Below are 20,522 nucleotides of genomic sequence, written 5' to 3'. Positions count from 1 at the left end.
TTCCTTATCTTTTCACCATCCAGTTGTATTTTTAAACAATTATTTCTCTTACTCGTTTTTCCCTCTGCTCACACTTTCAAATCTAGACCAATACCACTGCCTGATCAATTCCTTTCTCGCTGGCTTTTTACGCCAGCGTAACCGATATTTGTTTAACTGCTTCACCGAAAAGTCATTACAGTGCAAGCTCACAGCTCATAGAGAAGGAAATTTTAGTGTTATTGTTTGTTATCAGAAAACAGCGACCCACCTAAAGGAAGCGAAAACACCTCCTTATATTTTAAGAGCATGAAAATTAATTACTTATCAGGACCTCTGCTTATCTTCCGCACACGAAAAGGCGAGAACTGGCATTAAATACCATTTTAAAAACCCCTTCACAATAAGGCTTCCGCTGCCATAGGCAATAAAGTTCTCGAGGAGTTATTTAAGAGGGCAGCTCGATGTAGTCTAACCATTAAATTAGTTATCATTGTGAATCATGTTTCGATGTTATCGAGATTGGCTGCAACCTTCGCCTCGCACGCGAACAAGGACGGTAATCTTCGGCCCATATCTGGCGAGACCCACAATATTTTCCGGTTATTTTGACTTCTGATCAAAAGACCGGTAAGAATTGTTCTATCGTCGAGCATCAGGGCAGAAATACAATTAGAATCTCTCTCAGTGGTGTGTCCACCCTTATCATTTGATAACTTGAAATATATAATAAATCTATTCTTTAACCGGGCTCTGCACGAAACTCGAACGAAACGTAATGCGCTAAATACGAATCCATTTCCTCTGACTTTTCTGGAAAATTATCAGACTACCTGTTCTGGTGGGAAAATAAAGCATATTGTTTAAATTAATAAAATTATTTTCGAATTGAACGGTCAAAACATGACTAAGCAATAAGTCTTCCGCGTCCAAAAATAACTGTGATACCGCCTACGAAAACATAACAGTAAATAACCTAAATCGAGGGAAATACGCTTTTCAAATGTGATTTTACACTGGATATTACACAAGGCTATTTTTCTGTTATTAAATAAGCTTATTTTTGAAAAAGCCATGCGAGGGACAATATTAATTAGATGAAAAATAATCATTTGGTTTAACCTTGTCCGCCGGGTTTTTGAACACATACTGGTTCAAACAGCAAGAACCTAAGTTATCAAGTCGCTGCTCTGCCGGTCTTAGTTTTACAACCAATTTAAGATTATTAACACTAAAAACAAGGAAAGCACTCCGCCGTAGTCACTTAATAAATGATGGGAAATCACAAGTCGTGGGAGCAGAGTAGCGGTTCTGAAAATTGGCAAGCGATTCAGTGCAAGTCATCTTTGTAGCAAAAAAAACACATCGGATATACAAGATGATTAATATAAGCATTTTAACTGCAAAGTGAAAAAAAAAATTCAAGCTATCTTTAGCGTAGAAAAAATAGCATATCCTCTCAATTATGTTTTAAAATCGTGATATCCACCCATACACGGGTTCGCCTTTTTATGTTTTTTTTTTCCTTTTTTGTTTTTTTTTTTTTAAAATTGCATTTATGTCTCGTCAAAAGCTTAATGAGCTTTCCTGAATGCTCTGGGTCGGACTTTTGTTGTAAAAAAAGCCCCAACTGATAAAATCTGCTATGAAATCAGATATGGCTGAGTGTTACGGGACACAGTTGCCGCAAATTTTACATAAAGATATTTCAATGAATATCGAAAGGCGAAGAAAATTGACTTTAATGTTAAATTATACAAATCAAATTTACAGTGTTATGCTAGAATGGCTAAGGAGATAACATCAACAAATTACTTTATATTTTTGGGGGGAAAGAAACCGACTGCTGATGAACACGACTTGGGTGTAAATTTATTTAGAGAAGGAAAATTTCTAGCGAATGTGTAACGGACATTCTTTCAATACAGAAAATTAAAGAAAGTGAAAAAAAGTGTTAACTTCGTTGAGACAATGTAACGGAGAGGTGCGTGGCTAAACCTCCCTTAATTTTTGTTTTAAATGCGGAAAGTTAAAATGTCGGCCAATAATTGAATCTGGCGTAATTTATCCAATATATCTTTCAAACAGTCCATGAAAAACTGTATGCGAGGCCTCAAAACTGCGTTTCTATCGCGGCCACCTGCGATGTCATCGGTTTTGAACTGTTTATTCGAGTTTATCAGTCGACCACTGTTTAGTTATTCTTTAGAAATTAAACCAAGGTCTTTCTGTTTGGAATAGAATAAAAAAACTTTAAACCGGACGGCGAAATGTACACAGGGAAAACGCGCACATTAAAACGAAAGTTCATTTCTTCAAATTTGATTCAAAAGGCTTCAAAGGTTGTTTGCTCTATTTATTTTCCGACGCTTAAGTGATCTAATGAGTGTGCAATTATTTCCCTTATGAAATTAGAAAGCAATTTAAATTCGCTTCAAGGTGCCATAAGGAAGGAGAAAATGAATTATTAATACACTTCTAACAGGAAGCGAGTTTTAATACTATGACTAAGCCTGAAAAGCACTTCCTTTTTGTGAAAAGCGAATTTAGAAGATAAAACAAACTCCACGACATCTAACATAGCGCTGAAGTTTTAATTACACTTAAAAGACGGGTGGATGCATTGATTAGAAGATTAAAAGGCATATCACTGCGAAAATTTGAGGAAATAACACAGCCGAACTAAAACCACCCCATGCGCGCAATCAAGCTTACACGACCTCATCAAGTCTTGTTAAACTTATTGCTACCCTCAGATAAGTTTCAATCTGATTAATGAAGCCTTCTTACACAATGCTTTGCATTGCGTGTTCTCGATACATAACCAAATACTCTTTCGGTTACTCTGACTTTGTTTCTGCCTTTTCAAAAGGGGGGCTTGCTCTTTTGACCAGATTAACTTCAAACTTAACAGAAGACAGCTAGCTTATGTTTATGGAAAAGATCTCTTTTCATGTCGCACCCTTTTGCGGCTTTGTTTGCCAGTGTTTACGGATAAAGTTTTTATTTTTGAGTTTATGTTCACCTGCTGGCTCCAACGCATACACTGAAATGATCACCGCTTAAGTTCTACGGCGCAGGTGTCCTGCGCCACGACAATGCCTGGCCAATGAGGGGTGGGTTTCGACAATAGGATCTTTCATCTCATTAGTTAAAGAGGTGACAAGAATCTCTATTGCAGCCAATCGCGTGCGTTGTTGCGTTTTTCTTTGGCAACGGAGCCTTATGGCCCAGTATATATAAAACAGTATCAAATCTAAATTCCAACTTGTATAACGATACGATATTTTACAACACAAGCAACTTGGTCTACACGGGATATATATCTATATATATAACCAGGCGATATTTTTTCAGTCGCGCGACAGACAAACAGTTATAAGCTGAGCTAAGAGTCCGATATGAGTTATTCGCAAGGTGGCACGAGCTTAACTACCGCCAGCACCGCGGCTTCTAGCGGCCGCAGCAGCCCGAACAGCAAAGCAGCCGCCGAGAAAAAGCGCACACCGAAATGCGCGCGATGCCGTAATCATGGGTTTGATTCTATTTTAAAGGGCCACAAAGGGTTCTGCCGATGGAGGGATTGTCTGTGTCCCAAATGCCTTCTTATTGCTGAGAGACAGCGAGTTCTCGCGGCTCAGGTAGCTCTTCGTCGGCAGCAAATGCAAGAACAGCGTAACCCACTTCCCCCAGGAGACGTGTTCACGGCCCTGACCAGAGTAAGCAGTAACGGCAACCAGAGTCCGTCGCCTCGCAGCTCGTCGCCTGGTTCTACTGGCGCCGAACCAACGGGTAAGAGTAATCACTAGCCACTATGCTGCCCGTTTATAAGCGAGTTCGCTTCAAGCAGCGAACAAATAAACAGCTAGAAAAGCGCAATAATTGACCAAAATATCTTGAAATTTGAAGTTTGATACCCAGTCACGATAAACGTGCTTAAAACTGAAAAAATCGCGCTAAAACACTGTCTAGACTAACAACCTAAAGCAAGAATTTCCCGTTCTACTGGACCATAAACGGCAACAAAATTTGTAGCAAAAAGTTTCAACTTGAAAAGCACAAAAAGCTCTTAATGAGAGGAGTTCTAATAACATAGCTTCTTTCCTTCTGGAACTAATGCGTGTTTCTAAAAAATATGCCTTTGAAAATGAAATCTTAAAATGTCGATTTTAGCAAATATTTTTTCTGTATAATTTACCGAGAGAAAACCATCGCTGCGTATTTTTATCGTCTGTTGTTCTTGCTGGCGACAACTTAAAATGGATGTATTATCATTAGAGCTTTTGATACAGAGTTTCAAGGTGTTTCTTTCTGTGGTTTTTTCGTTTAAATTATCCATCAAACACCGGCCATATGCTGTCGAGCTGGGCTGATTAAAAGTGAAATAAAAGATAGCAGACATCACAAAAACAGAGATAAAAAGAATAAATCAAAAACTAATCCAATAATTGAAGGAAATCAGCCATTATATAAAATTCCACTCTCCTATAACTTTGAGTAAATTCATGTTTTTCTTTCAAATATTTTTGAACGACGTGGCGATTCTAATAAAAACAACCAGTGCGTAATTTGTAATAATTTTTCGCCTAGTTCGGCCTTGAAAACCGAGAGCCAATATTTGAATCTTTCCGCTTGCATCTTAGAAGGCCATGTGTTGTCTTACGAAAGAGGAAAAAATGTTTTCTGTTGTTTTTTTCTTCATAGAGATAAAGAAAGAGGTTTCTTCCCCAGTGAGAGAAAGTTGCCCCGAGCCGATCTCAGTCACGAATTCGTTTACAGGTGAGTTTTCCATTTGTCATGCTGTAGCTAAACCATTGTTTTACAGAAAAAAAATAACTTTTTTATTGCTTAAATTCTGCAAAAACAATTCAAAAGCAAGCTGCAGCGAGTTCGCAAACGAGAGATACACATTAAATTACATCAGTTTTTTGTATCAACCTTCAGTTATAAGGCGTTTTCAATACAAACGAGGGAATATACGTTAAGGTTTTCAAGGAATCGAAACGCAACGGGTTTTCCTTAAGCTTCTACAAAAATGCCACTTTTTTATCATTTCATGCACGAAAACATTTCACGGAAAGGGCGGAAATAAGACAAATTCAACAGTATCGCATAATTCTGTAAAAAAACGCAGTATAAAGAAACCTTATATGCTTGTATAAATTTGCATAGATAAGGAAATTTGGGGACAAAAAATGCCGAGCCATGGAGTTTGTTTTCCCATAACAACCGCGGAAAAAGCTGAATGGATACACTTTAATTTCCTCCACACAATTATTTAGGAAACATTGGGTTCATAATAATACAGCCGTGTTTCAAAATAACATTTTACAGCGATTGAAAATAAGTGACATGTCTATCTATTTGAGACTACAGAGTTAAACAACAAAAACCCCACAAGCGTTAAACTTGAGTTTCCATTTCTCAATTTCTTTATTTTTTTTTCTGGTCATTTCATAGATCACCACGGAAGCTTTATTGGAAACTCACACAAGGAGCTACACGGAGAATGCACTTGTTCGGCTTTTAGGCCGTTCGCTGGAGTTTTGCCTCATCATCTGCAAGGTGCAACAATTCACCATTCTGCTAATTTTTATTTAATTACGGAAAGATTCTCAAAGAATCATATTTGTATTTAAATGCATCGAGTTGCGCATCCAATTGAACAAAAAGAATAAAGCCTTTTAAAGCTGTGACTTGAGAGCACGTCGTTTTAAAAGCCAGCTTCGACTAAAGATAATACTCGCTTGATAACGCCGAAAAAACAACAGTCGGACCAGTTTTAGATATTGGCCTTTGAAGAAGTTTTCCTTTGAGTGAAGTTTTCATCGATAACATTTTTCAATGTGGCGTTTTGGTTCCTTGCTTTGACATCAAAGTTGACAGTTGCGAAAAGATTAGCGCTCTCCGCGGACGATAAAGAATGAAAGTTTCCCTTTCTGTATCTTTCTAGTTTAATTTTGAACAAGCCCTCATTAAAATTTTCTTATCTTTCGTGTGGTATCCAGTTGTGTTGACCAGCTAGACTAAAAAAAATTACTAAATTTGAACTGAATAACATCTGAAAGAGCGGACACCTGCTCATGTCGTTTTATATCCATCACGTTCATTTCAAGCCAGTTTCATCCCCGCTGAGTTATGGAAGGGAAATTTTCCTCTTTTGCCTTTTAATTACGCGAAGAAAATTAAAATTTCCTTTCTAAAATCCCGCCCGCAAGCTAATTCCACCTTGTTTTGGTATTGCAAACTTATTTCAACTCAAAAATATATTAGTTTTGGAAACAAATCATTCTCTTAATTTCCTCTTGAGCCATTTGGCAATGTTGCTTGTAACTGTTTTGAAAAGCTTCACTATAAAATTGAAATGGCCGATTCATTTGTATCCATCATTTTATCCAAATGATGCAATATTTTGTTCCTTAGTTTCACGTTAAAGAGATATTAAAATATCATTTTCGCATTCTAAAGGCGATAAAATGCAACGAAATTCAACACTATCACCTCTCTTGCAAATTGCGTAGTAAAATTTCAGAGGAAAATTAAACTATATCGAAGTGCACCGAAGTTGGTCCGGCACCTTTTAGAGTTAAACTTTTTCGGTAGAGGATGTTCCCTTAAAAGCGGGGAAAAAACGCCAATTGGGGACATAGATTTACCCTCAACAATAGTCCAATTAAGGGTTGAAATGTTGTCGACTCTTGTGGACTTTAAGGAAATTATAGAAATTCTATACCATGTTTTCTCCTGTTTATGACCACATTAAGAGGTCTGCTTGAACTTCATGTATTCCGACGGCAAAAATATCAATTTGAGCCAATGTCACGATAAATGTCTAGTTCTAAACGTTTAAAGATTAATGTTATAGGCAGAGTATTTTTCCAGACTCTAAAATTACAAGCGTTTTAAGTGATTTACCATAATCAATGAACAAACTCTACCACCAGTAAATTCAGCTTTGAGAATTCGAATAAAAAAAATACTGATTCCTAACCGCATACAATTTCTGTGATAAGCGCGCCTAAATTATTTAAGGTGTTTTAATTCTCATCAGAAGCGTTTTCATTGACGTTTAATTCGTAATTGCAGAGTTATAAGTAACAATTTTATCTGACTTCGTGGTAATTTCAACCCAAAACTTTAACCGTGAAATATCACATTGCTCGAGTCAGTTAAACATAACCCCGTAACAGGTAACTTAAAATGTAGTTAAACTAAATTGCTCTCCCTGCTTTTATCTTCGTGCAGGATTAAAACGGAAACTTCCCAACGAAGTCGGCACAGAGGTTAGTCATGGCGGATTCAATCCGGGACCACATCTCGCAGACGCTCCCGAAAAGCGCCGCCGATATTCAACCGAATTCGAACCGTCCGAAAAGTCACCCGTGCATTTCGCGAGACAGAGGCGTCCTTCGGCTATTGAACTTTTAATACGCATTTTCCCGAAGATCAAAGTGAGCGTTTTGCAGCTGGTTCTTCACTCATGTGCTGGCGATTTGGGTCAAGCGATAGAAGAGATTTTGACTCGTTACAAGAGCGACGCGGCTGGCATGTTTATGGGAGTACCCACTCCGTGGACAAGACTTCCTCAAGATGTCGTCAGGGACTTTCACCATCCCGCCCTTCGCGCTGAAAGTTTCAAGTATTCACGAGGGGCCGAGAGCTTTCTCGGCAGCCCAAAGTCTGCATTTACCCCCATCTCAACTCTTGCCAAAGCTCACTTCATTAACACTTCGTCGAGCAGCGTTCCGTACGCTTTAGAGACAAACAGAAGCAAAGAGAATTTTCCTATTTCGTTCTTCTTCGACTCACGAATTAATTCTTCGCTAGTTCGGCCTCGAACGCCCGTTTTGAACAAACCAAAGGACACTGAAGAGATCAGTGATTCGATCGAGGTTTTAAAGACGGGAGGTGATTCACGAACAGTCAGCCCAAGAACAGAGAAAGAGAAGTAACTTTATATCGAAATTCAGACTTCTACGTAGAAGGACGTCTATGTTTAGATAAGCACTAACGAACTGACAGTAGCTCTTCGAAATTATAAATTGAAATACTGAATTTTCGTCCTTCGAACACAGATACTAGCAAAAATTAAAAGACCTCAGTTGAAGCTATTATTAAGACTGACAATCACTCGTGTGAACTTAGGTAAAAACATTGAAGAATCATTGATGAAGGAACGAATAAATTTCAGCAGTCTTTCATCTTTCAGCTTACGTTAAGAAATATAATTGATGATAAAATATATTTTAAGAAGGGAAATTTGAAATTCTACATAATTTTATGCATGTGTCAAAGAGAAATCTGCTTTTAGTTCACATCTGGTGTTCTAAGCACCACAATAAAGGATTTTTCTTGCTCAAAAACTATAAAATTAACTTAAGACTTACTCGCAAAGATATCGACTATAGATACGCCAAAAATGTTTATTTGACGATGGAATATTGTCTCGCGAAAAATATATATATATATTTCACGGTTTTCTTAAAAGCGCTCTAAAGCTTTGTAAAATGTTTTGTGTACTTTTCGAAGAGCGAGGCAATTGAAAAATTGGATAAAAATTCGCTAGGTCTTAAGACGGCAGGTTTCAAAAGAAATTAATAAACACAACTGCAGGATGATCTCTGACAAACCCATTGCAACCCGCATCGCAATGTGTTCGGAACAAACCTCTCCTGGTTTTACTGTGTATTCATAACGCGTTTATTATGCTGATAAACCGGCCTCATGGAAGTCATTTGTTTTAACCAATAATTTCTGCACAACGAGTTACAAATTATTCTCCGAAGAAATAAATCCTCTATATGTATAAATTGTAAAGAATATTTAGAAAAACAGGAGGAAAGTACTTTTCACTTTCAATATAATAAAAAACTCATTTTGTCGAATAATATAGTTTGTATTTACTAATCCCTACTGCTTTTCTCGGCTTGACATCTGAAAACAACGCGAAATTACTGATGAGAACATAAAAACCGCCTTGAAGCAAGCTTTACCTAAAATCTTCAAAATCAAATGATTCGAGAACGTTCATTTGTGAAAACTAAACTTGAAATTTGTGACACTCGCATAGTACAAATGAATTGAATTTTTGGTTGAAGTTAAATATTCAAAGTTCCTTTTCTTCTAGACTTCAATGGGTTGTGTTGACATAGACTTCAAATTACACCAATATTAATTTGGGCTATACTACATTGAATAAAATTCTGTCTGTTTTATTATTTTCTCTTACACTGACCCGATATTTTGACATGAGCCGAAGTGAAATATACATTCATTGCCAGTGGGATTTCAAACAAAACCAAACGATTGCAATTTATTCAGTGCTCAAGATCTGAGCTTAATTTTAGCCAAGCGTTAACGAAGGGTTAATATGTGAATAAGACTACAGAAAGCCTGGAGCAAAACTTCTCATAAATTAATAATTCGTCACCTATTGTCTTCGCCAAACACGACCGACAAAAGAATATAAACTCAGTGCTCAAAATGAAAGCAAAACATCACAGAAAAAACAGAGACCTGTTCTTGTCAGGAAATTAGACGTAAAACATCAATGGCATAAACAATATAAATAGAGGAGTAATTTAAAAATTTCGGGCAGGTGTCCTTGCTAGTGATAGTGCCAAAATCCGGCAGGCCTTAAATCAGCTTATATTCACCTGGTCCAGTCATTTTGCTCTTTAGTTGGTTTATTTACAAACTTAATGGTTCTCAAATGGCTTATTTCTTTCGCATTAGGCCGTGCGTACGTCTCTGTAATGACTTCAACGTGAAAAAGTGCTTAAAGTCGGCGCTTTGATGTGGAAATTCGAAACGAAGAGTTTGACGTTATTGTAATAAGACAAATATATGTTCTACGGAGTTTTCGCTGCGAGATTCAGTGAGTCTTTTGTGCGCCAGGCACTCTGTGTTTTGTTTATTCGTCCATTAATCATTCTGCTCTTTTCGGGGCGGTCACCAAAATGCGTATTAACCGGAAAATATATCACTAACAAACTCCGAAGACGTTTACGCCCAGACGAAAAAAAACACCTCCATTTAACGCCGTCGTTAAATTCCAAGATGATCTTTTAAGAGGGAAATACTTGCCTTAATATCTTATGCAACAAATAGAAAGGAGTTATAAATTTAGATATTCTTTTTAATGACCACGCAAAATTAACCTCGTAAAACTTTGTGGAATGAATAAATTTGTCGTGTTTTCTGTAGCTTCTCAATAGAAAAATCCTATAGAATTTTGAACGTAAGAAATTCCAAATTGGATTGTTTTAAAAATAATGCTTCTTGCCAGTAACAAAATCGAGTAATCTGTCATACTATCAATATTATTTGGTAACTCATATTAATAAAAACTGTATTTCGGCAAGTTTGTTGATTAACAGGTTTACAAAAAATATGCTACTAACTGGGACACAAAGTGATATCAAATTTAATATCAAGCTTTTGGTAACGAATATTCTGTTTATAAAATGCGGACGACTTTTGCACGTTTTATAATGGATACAACTCTCACAAAAAATTTCAAAGCCGAAAATATAAAATGGAAGCCATTGGTGTTTCGATGTCTTTCAAACTAAAGAAAGGCAATTTGAGCAATATAATAATAGAAAAAATAACGAAGCAAGTTTCTTTTCAATCAACCTGTTTTGAATGGAATGATCGAAAATTGATTGATTTAATGGAGAAGTTACTCACACAGGCGACTAGGTTATGCTTTTGTTACAAGAATAGCAAAAAATAACTATCATGCGAAAGCCAAATTATCGGTCACTAAGTATAGTTTCGACATTTTCCAGACATATCAAAGTTCGATCTATTGAGGAAATCTCTTAGCGCTGTAATTATAACGTGAATATTGCCAGTCACATCGCTTTTGGGTGTGGTAAAGATAAAATTCTGGCGAAGAAAGGAGTAAAGCAAGATAAGATATCACATATTGATGCGCCTGCATAATTGGGAAGACAGAAAGGTGTAGATATTAAATATGTCAAGATCTTCCGATATTCCATTATGTACTGTCCTTTGTGTCAACTGTATGTCTTCTTTGAGTGGTTTATAGCCTCGACAAAAAGCATCGCTTGACGCGACGAGCTGCTTTTAAAACAATACACCATTCGGAGAAATAAACAATTTCACAAATTATGTCAGTTTTTTATCCGGCGCAATTGAATAAAGCTCGGCTCTTTTATTTCTCGTAGTAAAAAAAGCCGACCCATTAAGTCTTCCTGCGGAAAATTAAAGGCCAAGTAATAAGCAGTAATAATGTAGAACATCTTTTCAAAATGTTAAGGGAAGTTTGTTGTAATGCCTATATTTAACTTTCAAAAACCATTCTCCTAAATCCTCGCAACACTAAAAATTATACCATTTTATTATTTGTTTAAAATTAAACTAAAAAAAAAAAAAATACTCCTAAAATGTAATGGTAGTTTTTAATGCACTCATTTAACGCTACGTCTAGAAAACAGCGGAAATTTAATGCCGCAATAAAAACAGAATTGTTTCATGTTCTATCAAGCTTGTGGGTGCAACGCGGTTTCGCGCTAAGTAAACTACACAGTAGGTTGCCCTGTTAATATTAATCAATAAAGCGAGAATAAAACGGGAACTTATAATAATACGGACGCAGTGTTTCCGCTCGGCTTTCACTTTAATTCACGAAGATGTTTAGCAGTGACGATTATTTAGCGTGTAGCTGTGAAAGTGTAAGCAGCTCTGAACTAAACACACTTTTCAAACTTTGCATTATAACATCATTTCCTAGTCGGTACTTCAAGGAACAATCAATTTTGCTAGTTGTGCGTAAACGACCTGACAAGCAGCACATAGCTGTAAATTTTAATAACCGCCTTCTGCTGCATGATATATAAATAAGCTTAAAAATTACTTCCAGAAGATTAAAATATTTAAATTTAAAGAGACGTGCAATTAAAATAAGTGAAACAATCTTTCCAAGTTGCACAATTGAAGCCCACTCAATTGTTTCAGCTGCCTTTAAGTCTGACTAGAAAGAAGGTATCCTTCGGGGAATTAATACTCCAGAGTTGGAAACATTTTTAAAGCTTGTTGTGTCCTTAATTTTGTCTTGATTCAAGGCATATGTTTCTGATACGTATGCCACTCACTATAACCAAAGGTGTTATTCACATAGATGATGAGATGAGGGAGGGGAGGGTGGAGGGTTTGATAAAGGCATGCCCCCTCCCCTTCAGATGGTTATAAGCTTCTCCCAGTTTCCATTTACAGCATGGCCCAAATGCTTCTGCTTTTGTCTTACAACTTAGCTAAAGACCATAGGGATCGATTTTTTTTTTCTTTTTTGAGGAAGAAAAAAGATCTATTTATGAGCTATGCATTAAATCAAACCAGCAAAATTTAAAAGATTGGACAGGAAGCCGACTCCTCAAGCCCCGTCCACACTACAGCGGAGAAATTTGAAAACGCAGCTTTATTTCTACGGTTAGTCCTACCGTCCACACTAATCCGTCACAAAAACGTAGCTTTTCGAAAACAATCTTCAAACCGGAGGAATTTGAAAACGACGCCTTCTCATCAGTTCGTGTGGACGAAAAACAATTTGAAAACGAAGCATTTTGAAAAACGATAGCGTCACGATAATCACGTGATTTTCCTGACCGAGTAAATCCAAAATGGCGGGTGATTGTTGCGTTTTTAAACTCCTCCGGCGTAGTGTGGACGGAAAACATTTGCTGAGTTCTCACAGTGAAACCTCCGTTATCAAATTTCTCCGGTGTATAGTATGGACAGGGCCTTAGCATAGGCTTGCCAAAAGACCGTAAGACTTTGAGGACATTCTCCATCGTCTCTGAAAGTTTACTTACATTGGTCAGCTAGAAAGGTTCGTGTTACTGAGGCAACAAGGGATCATATTCATGACTGGTTTTTAGGATGGGCCTATAACCTTGGTAAAACAAAAAGAAGAAAGAAAACTCTGCAATTTAACTGGATATATTAAAGGAGCTATGACACGGTTTGCGCATTTTGAAAAGTTTAGACTAAATTTTCAAATTCCTTTTTTGTAATCCGTGTCAATCTTCTCCATCCTTAGCCATCCTTGCTTCGTTATGGTTTATTATTTACTCTTCAGCCTTTTTCTATCTTTGTAAATTATTATTCTGAGGTTTTCTTCAATTTAAAGTTAATTTTGCATGTGGCCAAAATAACTGACTCAAAATACCGTGATTGGGCTCCTTTAACCCTTAAAACTGACAGAAACCTAATGTCTGGATTGGGACAAGAGGGCAGAGGGGTTGAGAAAGTCCCCGCTGAATTAGGGGCTCACAGTTATTTTCAACGAAAAACAGTCAGAGCAGAAGATAGAAGATCCCACCCGTCGCTTGCAAGGGTAATTGTTGTCTCGCTAAGGCTCGACAGCAGCCTATTCTTGCCAATAGCGGGAAAAATTCAAAATTTTTGTCGGATGTAAGATCGCAAGCATGCGCAGCCGATTGTTTTCTTATTATCAGGTGAACTGGGCACTAGCGAGGGTTCAAGTGGCGGCCATATTGCTGCTATAGAAAACCTGGGAAGTCATGCAATTTTTATATAATTTCATTTTTAGGAATGGAAAGTCCTGACATTGAAGTTTGGGTCATGGAAAGTCGTGGAAAAGCAATAAACTTACTGAGAATGAACAGGCCAAAAAATATCAAAAGTTTGAAAAACAGCAGACAAGTCAGGAGACCAGATAATTCCAGTAAAACAATTAACACTAGCATGCATTTAATGCGTCATAATGTGGGAAAATACCTTGAATAATAGATTGTTTTGACAATACTTTGAGGATAACTACTTAACATAAGTCAGGGAAAACTTGGAAAGATCATGGAAAAGGTCAAGGAAAGTTCTTCACCATACACATTTTGGATTCATATCATTTTTTCACGTCAACAAGAATTTTCTAATCGTTACTGTAATTGGTAATGTCTTTGAAAATTAAATATTCTCTCGAGATAAATGAGTCAGAGGTAAAGTTACACTATAATCTCTCCTACTCCTGGAACCTCGTAAGCACATGCAAGTTTGAATTCTGATCTTATGCACAAACACAATTCACAGGATGTGTGTTCACTCAGTTTTCATCAACCTATACTACATCGAAACTAATTTTCTTTCATACACAAGTACGTAGATAAGATATAAGCCCCATTTACCCGCGCTAAAACATCAGTACGGCACGGCACATAATTGGCAACATGCTGCCCATTTTCGGGCACGGCACTCCAAATTCTCCTCGTGTAAACGTAACGGTTCCAAATGAATGTGTCACCAGTGCCTAAAATTGTTGGGGTGCAGAGTCTACCTCTTGCAGGCACAGGTAATCGATGCACCATGCAGAGATTTACGTTCATGTAAATGCTCTCCCGTGATGTTTCAGGCCTTTTTGTCATAAATCCATCCTTGGCGCATGCTTAACTCTCACAACAATGGCAGCAAAAGAGCTGCAAACACGTTCCCGTTCGGCAAAAAAACCCCAGTAAAAAGGGTCGAATGAGCCGGCCCAACAAGGCCACACGCTTAGCATTAACAGCTAGGCGTATTATGTATGGTCTCTCGCCTCGTTATTTCACCCTCGATCTCGTTCAAAATAAATTGTAGTGTTTCTCTAGTTTTTTTTTTTGAATTCAAAGTCCAGAGGAATAAATCAAAACTGTGAGCAATATAAATCTCAGCTCGAGTCCAATTCTGTAGACTACTTTTCAATCATGTTAGGTTCTTGAAAAAAATAAATAAATAACTGTAGCGTCGGCAGTACTTTAAACGGCCGTGAGATTATGGATATCTTGAAGTTGATAATTAACACTTAATGACTGGTCCCGAGTGGAACACTGAATTTTGTTTCCCGACTGAATCTCCGTGTTTCCCTCGACTTCGTCTCGGGAAACATCGAGATTCTCGGAAAGTTTACTGATAGCTGAGAAATCGCCGAAAATTTAACTGAGAACCGACAGTTCCAGCAACCCTATTCAGCCCCCTCTCATTGTAATCGGTCAAAACAGAACATAGGAAAGTCATACGAACACGTGATGACGTAAACTCATTCGGGGAAATCCCTTCGTTCTTGTTTATTACCTAACCATCAAAAACGAAGCGTGACTTCCTCATTAAATTAAAACAGGGGAATCCCTCCGTTCTTGTTTATTAGCTAATCACCAAAAACGAAACGTAAGTTGCTCAGTAAACCAATTCAGGGGAATCCCTTATGTAGAAGGTATTTATAACCTATATCACATGATAACTCACAGGCTTAATTGTCACCCCATGAATATTGCTAACAGCGCTCACGGTGAATTAAGCAATAGACCACAAGTTTTTATGGTTTATAGGCTGATAAACCACGCGGGATGTTTGAAGAGCACGAGAAGAATTCGTAAATCACGAGCCGCTGGCGAGTGATTTACGAATTCCTCGAGTGTTCTTCCAACGTCCCAAGTGGTTTATCATGCCTCTAAACCATAGAAACCTGTGGTATATTGCTTTTATATAATAATTCAGAAGACACGCGAAATTTCCATGAGTTTACTGGCACAATAAACCATAGCTGATTGACCAATCAGACCGCGCGCATTCATTTAATTATTATATAAAAGAGGATAACTGTGAAACCCCATTGCTAATTCCAAAATAATAAGGAAAGCTAAATGACTGACCAGCTCTTATGAAACTACCAACAACTTCTGAGAATAACGTGACACACCTTAGTCAGCTTGCAAATATTTCAGTTTTCAGAAGAAGAAGAAGTATACGGATTGTTATAATATTAAGGAGCCGTTCAGCAAACAACTACAGCAACCTAATAATGAAAGAAACAAAGGCTGTGCACGTAATAACAACATAGAACTTGGTAAAATTCTTACCTTTACTTTATAAAAGAACAAAGAGAAATTCAAACCAAATTCAGGGTTGTTTGTAGAAAGTGAACCACGAGGGCTTCTTTCAATTTCTATTTAGAGTTAAACGCTTTCTTTGCATTTTCAGCTGGAGCTAGTTGTTTAAACTGATAAACGCACTGAAGAGTCTTAGATGATTGCGAGATTCTTAACAACAAAATAAAATGTAAGTTCATGTTTTACTCGGCGCTCTCCTTGGCGTAAGTGCAGCCTTGCACATTTTGATGGTTTATATCTATTTATTTTGTTTTGTTTTGTATATTTACTCTTGTACCAAGTTTTATGATATTTATGTGTACCAATGTATTTGTTGTGCCTCTTATTGATCCTGACTCTCACATTTTTAATTATTATAATTACGGTCACCCAAGTAGTTTAGCTTTTAGTTATTTTGGGTGTTCCACTACTGTATGTACTGTACTGTTTATTTATTTATTTATAATTATAATCTTGTAAATTCTTTTAGTTGTTTACAGTAGTAGAAATAAACTGTTGTTGTTGTCTTGCATGTGTGCTTGGTTCTCCCGTGGTTATCGAACACAAAAGGTCTGATAATTTAGGTGGTAGGGTGTGATCACAGGGCGTAGCTCGCGCCTTTAGGATTGGTTGGGAAAGCTGAGTGGGGAGTGAAGGGGGTGGGGGGGGGGGGGGGAAGGGGGAGAGTAGCAAGGCTAATTCACAGAGCTGGTCACCTGTCAATAACTCAGGAAAAAAGTCAAACTCAGCCAACCATTAATCCCCGTCGAAAATATTTTAGCGGGTTAGGGTAGGTCACCCATAATCTTAAGCCCAAGATCGTCCAATGCCAGCGTCAAACATAGTGATCTTGGGAGAAGATTAGGTCACCCTCTCCGAAGAACCTCCCCCTGGGAAACAGATTTTTATTGGAATGATTTGTTTGAAGGAAAGGTGCCTTTAATACTGAGTGGAACTCCCGTGTCGTTTTAGTCATCTCATTGCACATTTCCTTAGCCGTCAGCAACACAGACGAAAGGAAGTTATTAAAATCTTACACATTGAGTCATGCATGTATGTACAGCATATACAGTGAACTCTCGCCTTGCGGACACCTCGCTATTGCGGACACCCCGCTATTGCTGACAAAATCCAGATCCCCGGCAAAAGCTATAGAGGTTTGACTGGAAATGACTCCCGCTATTTACGGACTCTTGCCATTACGGAAATACGGACACTTTCGTCAGGCACCAAAATGGCAATTTCATTGTTTTGACTCTCGATAAAGTGGACACCGCGTACTTCTTATATAATATTATTTTGTAAAATTACAGCCTGGTGTTAATCACTTGTCACAATACACTTCAAAAGACTTCTGGAATGTTTATATTCATATCAATTCTTTTTTATCGGCTGCACAATAGTCCTTGCTTCACAGACGACATTGTCTATGTTATTTATTGAATGTTAGGGCACTTGTTATCTTACACCCCGCTATTACGGACTCTCGCTATTACGAACACTAAAAGAAGTCGCTGAGCGTATCCGCTACAGCGAGTGTTGACTGTGTCAAGGAAACAAACATGTACCTAAACTGCGTAATTGTAACTTAAATTGCGAATGAAAACTGAAACGCGAGGGAAAAATGAAACCTGCTTATCGTGTGCCAGTGACAGATGCTATTACAAGCCAAAATAAGACTGTGCCAAAAGCCACAAAATAAGTGATGGGACTGGACACTGGCTAAAGAGAATCACAAATGCCAGAATAGCTACTGTGGTCTTCAAATGTTAAATAACTACTCGCTCTACTTCTTTAATTAATTCGATACATGTTCTGCAGATACAAAAAAAGACTCTACAGCCCGTCGAAACCGAAAGCGTATCCCATGGTTCGAAAGTCTGATAATTTGTACGTCAGTGTTATTTTGAAGGAGACGCTGTTTTAGCTGCTAGAGACTCGAACTTTGAATTTCATTCTGATTTAGATTTCTCATCGAACGGTAAGTAATTGTTTCTACCTCACATGTGCATCTACATTTAATTTGGTCGGTAAAAATCGTAACATATCACAACAACTTTTTGAACTAAAGAAATCAACGGGAACTGTTGTATATTTAAGATAAACTATATCATTATTTGAACACAGCAGTTACTGACATTTATAAATTGCAATTGGCACTGAGAAATATAAACTTGTCATATTAACTGCCTGATAGTCAATGAGATGTTAGGCTTGGTAAATCTTGCCATACATTACGTAAAATTGCTCAAAAATGCAACATTACGTAGTGGAATAGAAAACTAATAACCTCTTTTGGACTTCTTTCTAATCACAAAATTCTCCGTTATATAGTTCAGTATCTTGGTGTTAATGAACGCATTGGAAAGAAAACGTAAACAATACTTTGGTGATTCTCCTGTCACTTGATTGCAGACAGAGTCCCTGTTGTGATGTGACGTGGTGTTACAGGCCTTGAAAGGTTTTCTTTCGCAGTGGAAAAGGGAATTAAAAGTAGAGGTGAGTATTCATTTGATTTGTATCATCAGGTTCGTGGCAGTTCCTGACAGTATTCATTTTGTTTTCGGTAGATATCCTCATCTACTCTCCTTTTATTTCTACATACATACACATTTTATTGAACCTCGCAGGTGGTGCTTTTCAGGAAAAATAAACTTAAAAAAGATTGAAACTGTTACAATGATTGTTAACAATACATTAGAAGGGATAACACAATTACGCATGTTGAGATTGCCTACAAAATACTTGTGTACACTGATTGTGTTGTAATCTTGCAAAACTGAGAACATAAAGCTTTTCTTTGTTTTACGTAGCTAGCCACAGTGGAGGAAAAAAGTCAAAGATTGATTGCCTCTAAGATATTTGATGTTGTTACTGTGCATTGAAAAGATTTAAATGACACTAATAATTTATTGTCCTTTTCAAAGGAACATCGATTTTGCTGATCCAGACTGAATTGGATTTCATTCTGATTTTGACTCATCTAGTAACGGTAAGAACAGTGCACTTAACCTAGTAGTTATAAGATATCGTCTATTCGATGCATGCCCTCCTCTTTACTGTACACAATTTTTTTTCCATATATATTTATCAATGAAGACATGATTGATCATCGCAGTTATACACACAACTTAAGCAGTTGTGAAATTAAAGCCTGAAACAAAAATAAAAAAACATTTCAGGCCTGTGCGGGATTCGAACCCATGACCTCTACAATACCGGTGCAGTGCTCTACGTACCGACTGAGCTATCAAGCCAGCTGGGAGCTGGTCACTCCGATATGAGTTCGTAATATGCCCGTAGATGATGAAGAATGTAGATGTCTTTCTCTGCGGTTCAAATATAAGATCTTTCATATATTCATTTGTATATTTATTAATATTAAACACACATTGTTCTTAGGGGAAGCGCCGCGTTGATGACGTGGATGAAATTGGATTTCTTTCTGAACATCTCAAGCAACGATTAAAATAGTAAGTTGAAGCTATGCTTTAATGATTATAAATACTAAGTTAAAAATTATATTGTAGGAATATGCATGTTGAAATAATTGTAATTTCAATTGCAGAAAATCATGCCTTAGAAGATAATCCTCATTGACTTTTAGTTTCGTGCACGGACATCTTCGTCTGTGGGTTTCTTTTTCTGTGTTCATTTTGTTTGTGAGTATCAATTTTTCACGACTGTCACCCTCTGATTGGCAGCTACATGCTTTTATAATCATGTTTGACCGGCAGTTTTGAGCTTCTTCCTCTGTAACCTCCAGTTTTCTGCGTTTATTAGGCGCTTTGCGTCTAAATTTATCTCTGAGGAAAAAAATTCAGTTTTGCGTGTTCCTGTACATCTGTGACTTTCAGTTTTGTGAGCTTATCTTTGGCAAATCAGTCCAATTACGTTTGTTTATATTTGTCTGTAAATTTGAAGGAATTTATGTTTTCTATCTTTGTCCGTGACTTTGAATTTCTGAGGGGTTAACCTTTGTCTGCAGGAAAGGGCAGGGTGGTCGAGTGGTTTAGTGCGCTGGGTTGGAAATCTTGGGGTGCTGGTTCAAAATAATCCTCCACCCTACCACTTTCTGGTTTTGTTCTCGGTAGTTCGGAGTTCCACTTCTCAACCACGTTGTGTCACTAGCCAACTGGTCAGCCTCCCACAAGTTGGTATTCTAAAACGTTTACGTTCTATTTGTAATGTTTGTTTATTCAATTACAGTGTCCTCAATTAGCACAATAGTGCTAAATACATTTGGCACTTAAATAAAGTTATTTATTTATTTATTTATTTATTTTCTATATTTATTTCTGTATGTTTCGGTCATGTATCTCTGTCATCCCTGTTGTACTTTTATATCAGCATGGAGTTAGAGGCAAAAACATGGACTTATTAAATTGGAATAAAAGTCTTGAATCAGACCTGGCGTTAGTTTAATTTTTCTCTCATCCTATAGGATAGCAAAGTAAAGAAAGACTGTCGCTTTTGTGCTCTTTAAACCAAGAGAAAGGGGAGTGGTGAGTTTACTAAGTTATTTACATTTTAATATTGTTATCAGTTGTTTTCAAAGAAAGATTACCTTAATGATATAATAGTAAGGAAATAGTTATTAGAGACGCTAATCATATTTCCACGCCAACAATTTCCAACGGCAATATTATGGCAGTCCTA

At 37.3% G+C, this 20,522-nt stretch overlaps 2 protein-coding genes across 2 annotated transcripts in view; both read left to right on the top strand.

Annotated features, from left to right (window-relative positions):
• The first annotated feature begins 3,119 nt into the window (after nt 1-3,119).
• LOC110045440 (doublesex- and mab-3-related transcription factor A2-like) lies at nt 3,120-8,867 on the top strand. The gene is made up of 4 exons (XM_020751048.2): nt 3,120-3,771; nt 4,684-4,758; nt 5,440-5,544; nt 7,225-8,867. The coding sequence occupies exons 1-4, from the start codon at nt 3,381-3,383 to the stop codon at nt 7,929-7,931; spliced, it is 1,278 nt and encodes a 425-aa protein (XP_020606707.2). The 5' UTR covers nt 3,120-3,380; the 3' UTR covers nt 7,932-8,867.
• Nucleotides 8,868-17,779: 8,912 nt separating this feature from the next.
• The window catches only part of LOC110045275 (uncharacterized), a 10,734-nt gene continuing 7,991 nt past the window's right edge, over nt 17,780-20,522 (top strand). Inside the window, exons 1-5 of the mRNA XM_089286455.1 lie at nt 17,780-17,844; nt 18,279-18,362; nt 18,791-18,855; nt 19,266-19,336; nt 20,308-20,368. The gene's annotated coding sequence lies outside the window, so the exon portion shown is untranslated. The remainder of the gene's footprint in view (nt 17,845-18,278; nt 18,363-18,790; nt 18,856-19,265; nt 19,337-20,307; nt 20,369-20,522) is intronic.

Source organism: Orbicella faveolata, unplaced genomic scaffold (genome assembly GCF_042242905.1).
Source record: "Orbicella faveolata isolate gen_17 unplaced genomic scaffold, um_ofav_v1 contig_14, whole genome shotgun sequence".
Taxonomy (NCBI): domain Eukaryota; kingdom Metazoa; phylum Cnidaria; class Anthozoa; order Scleractinia; family Merulinidae; genus Orbicella; species Orbicella faveolata.
Note: the sequence above shows the minus strand (reverse complement) of the source record. Positions and strands in the feature narration are given on the sequence as shown.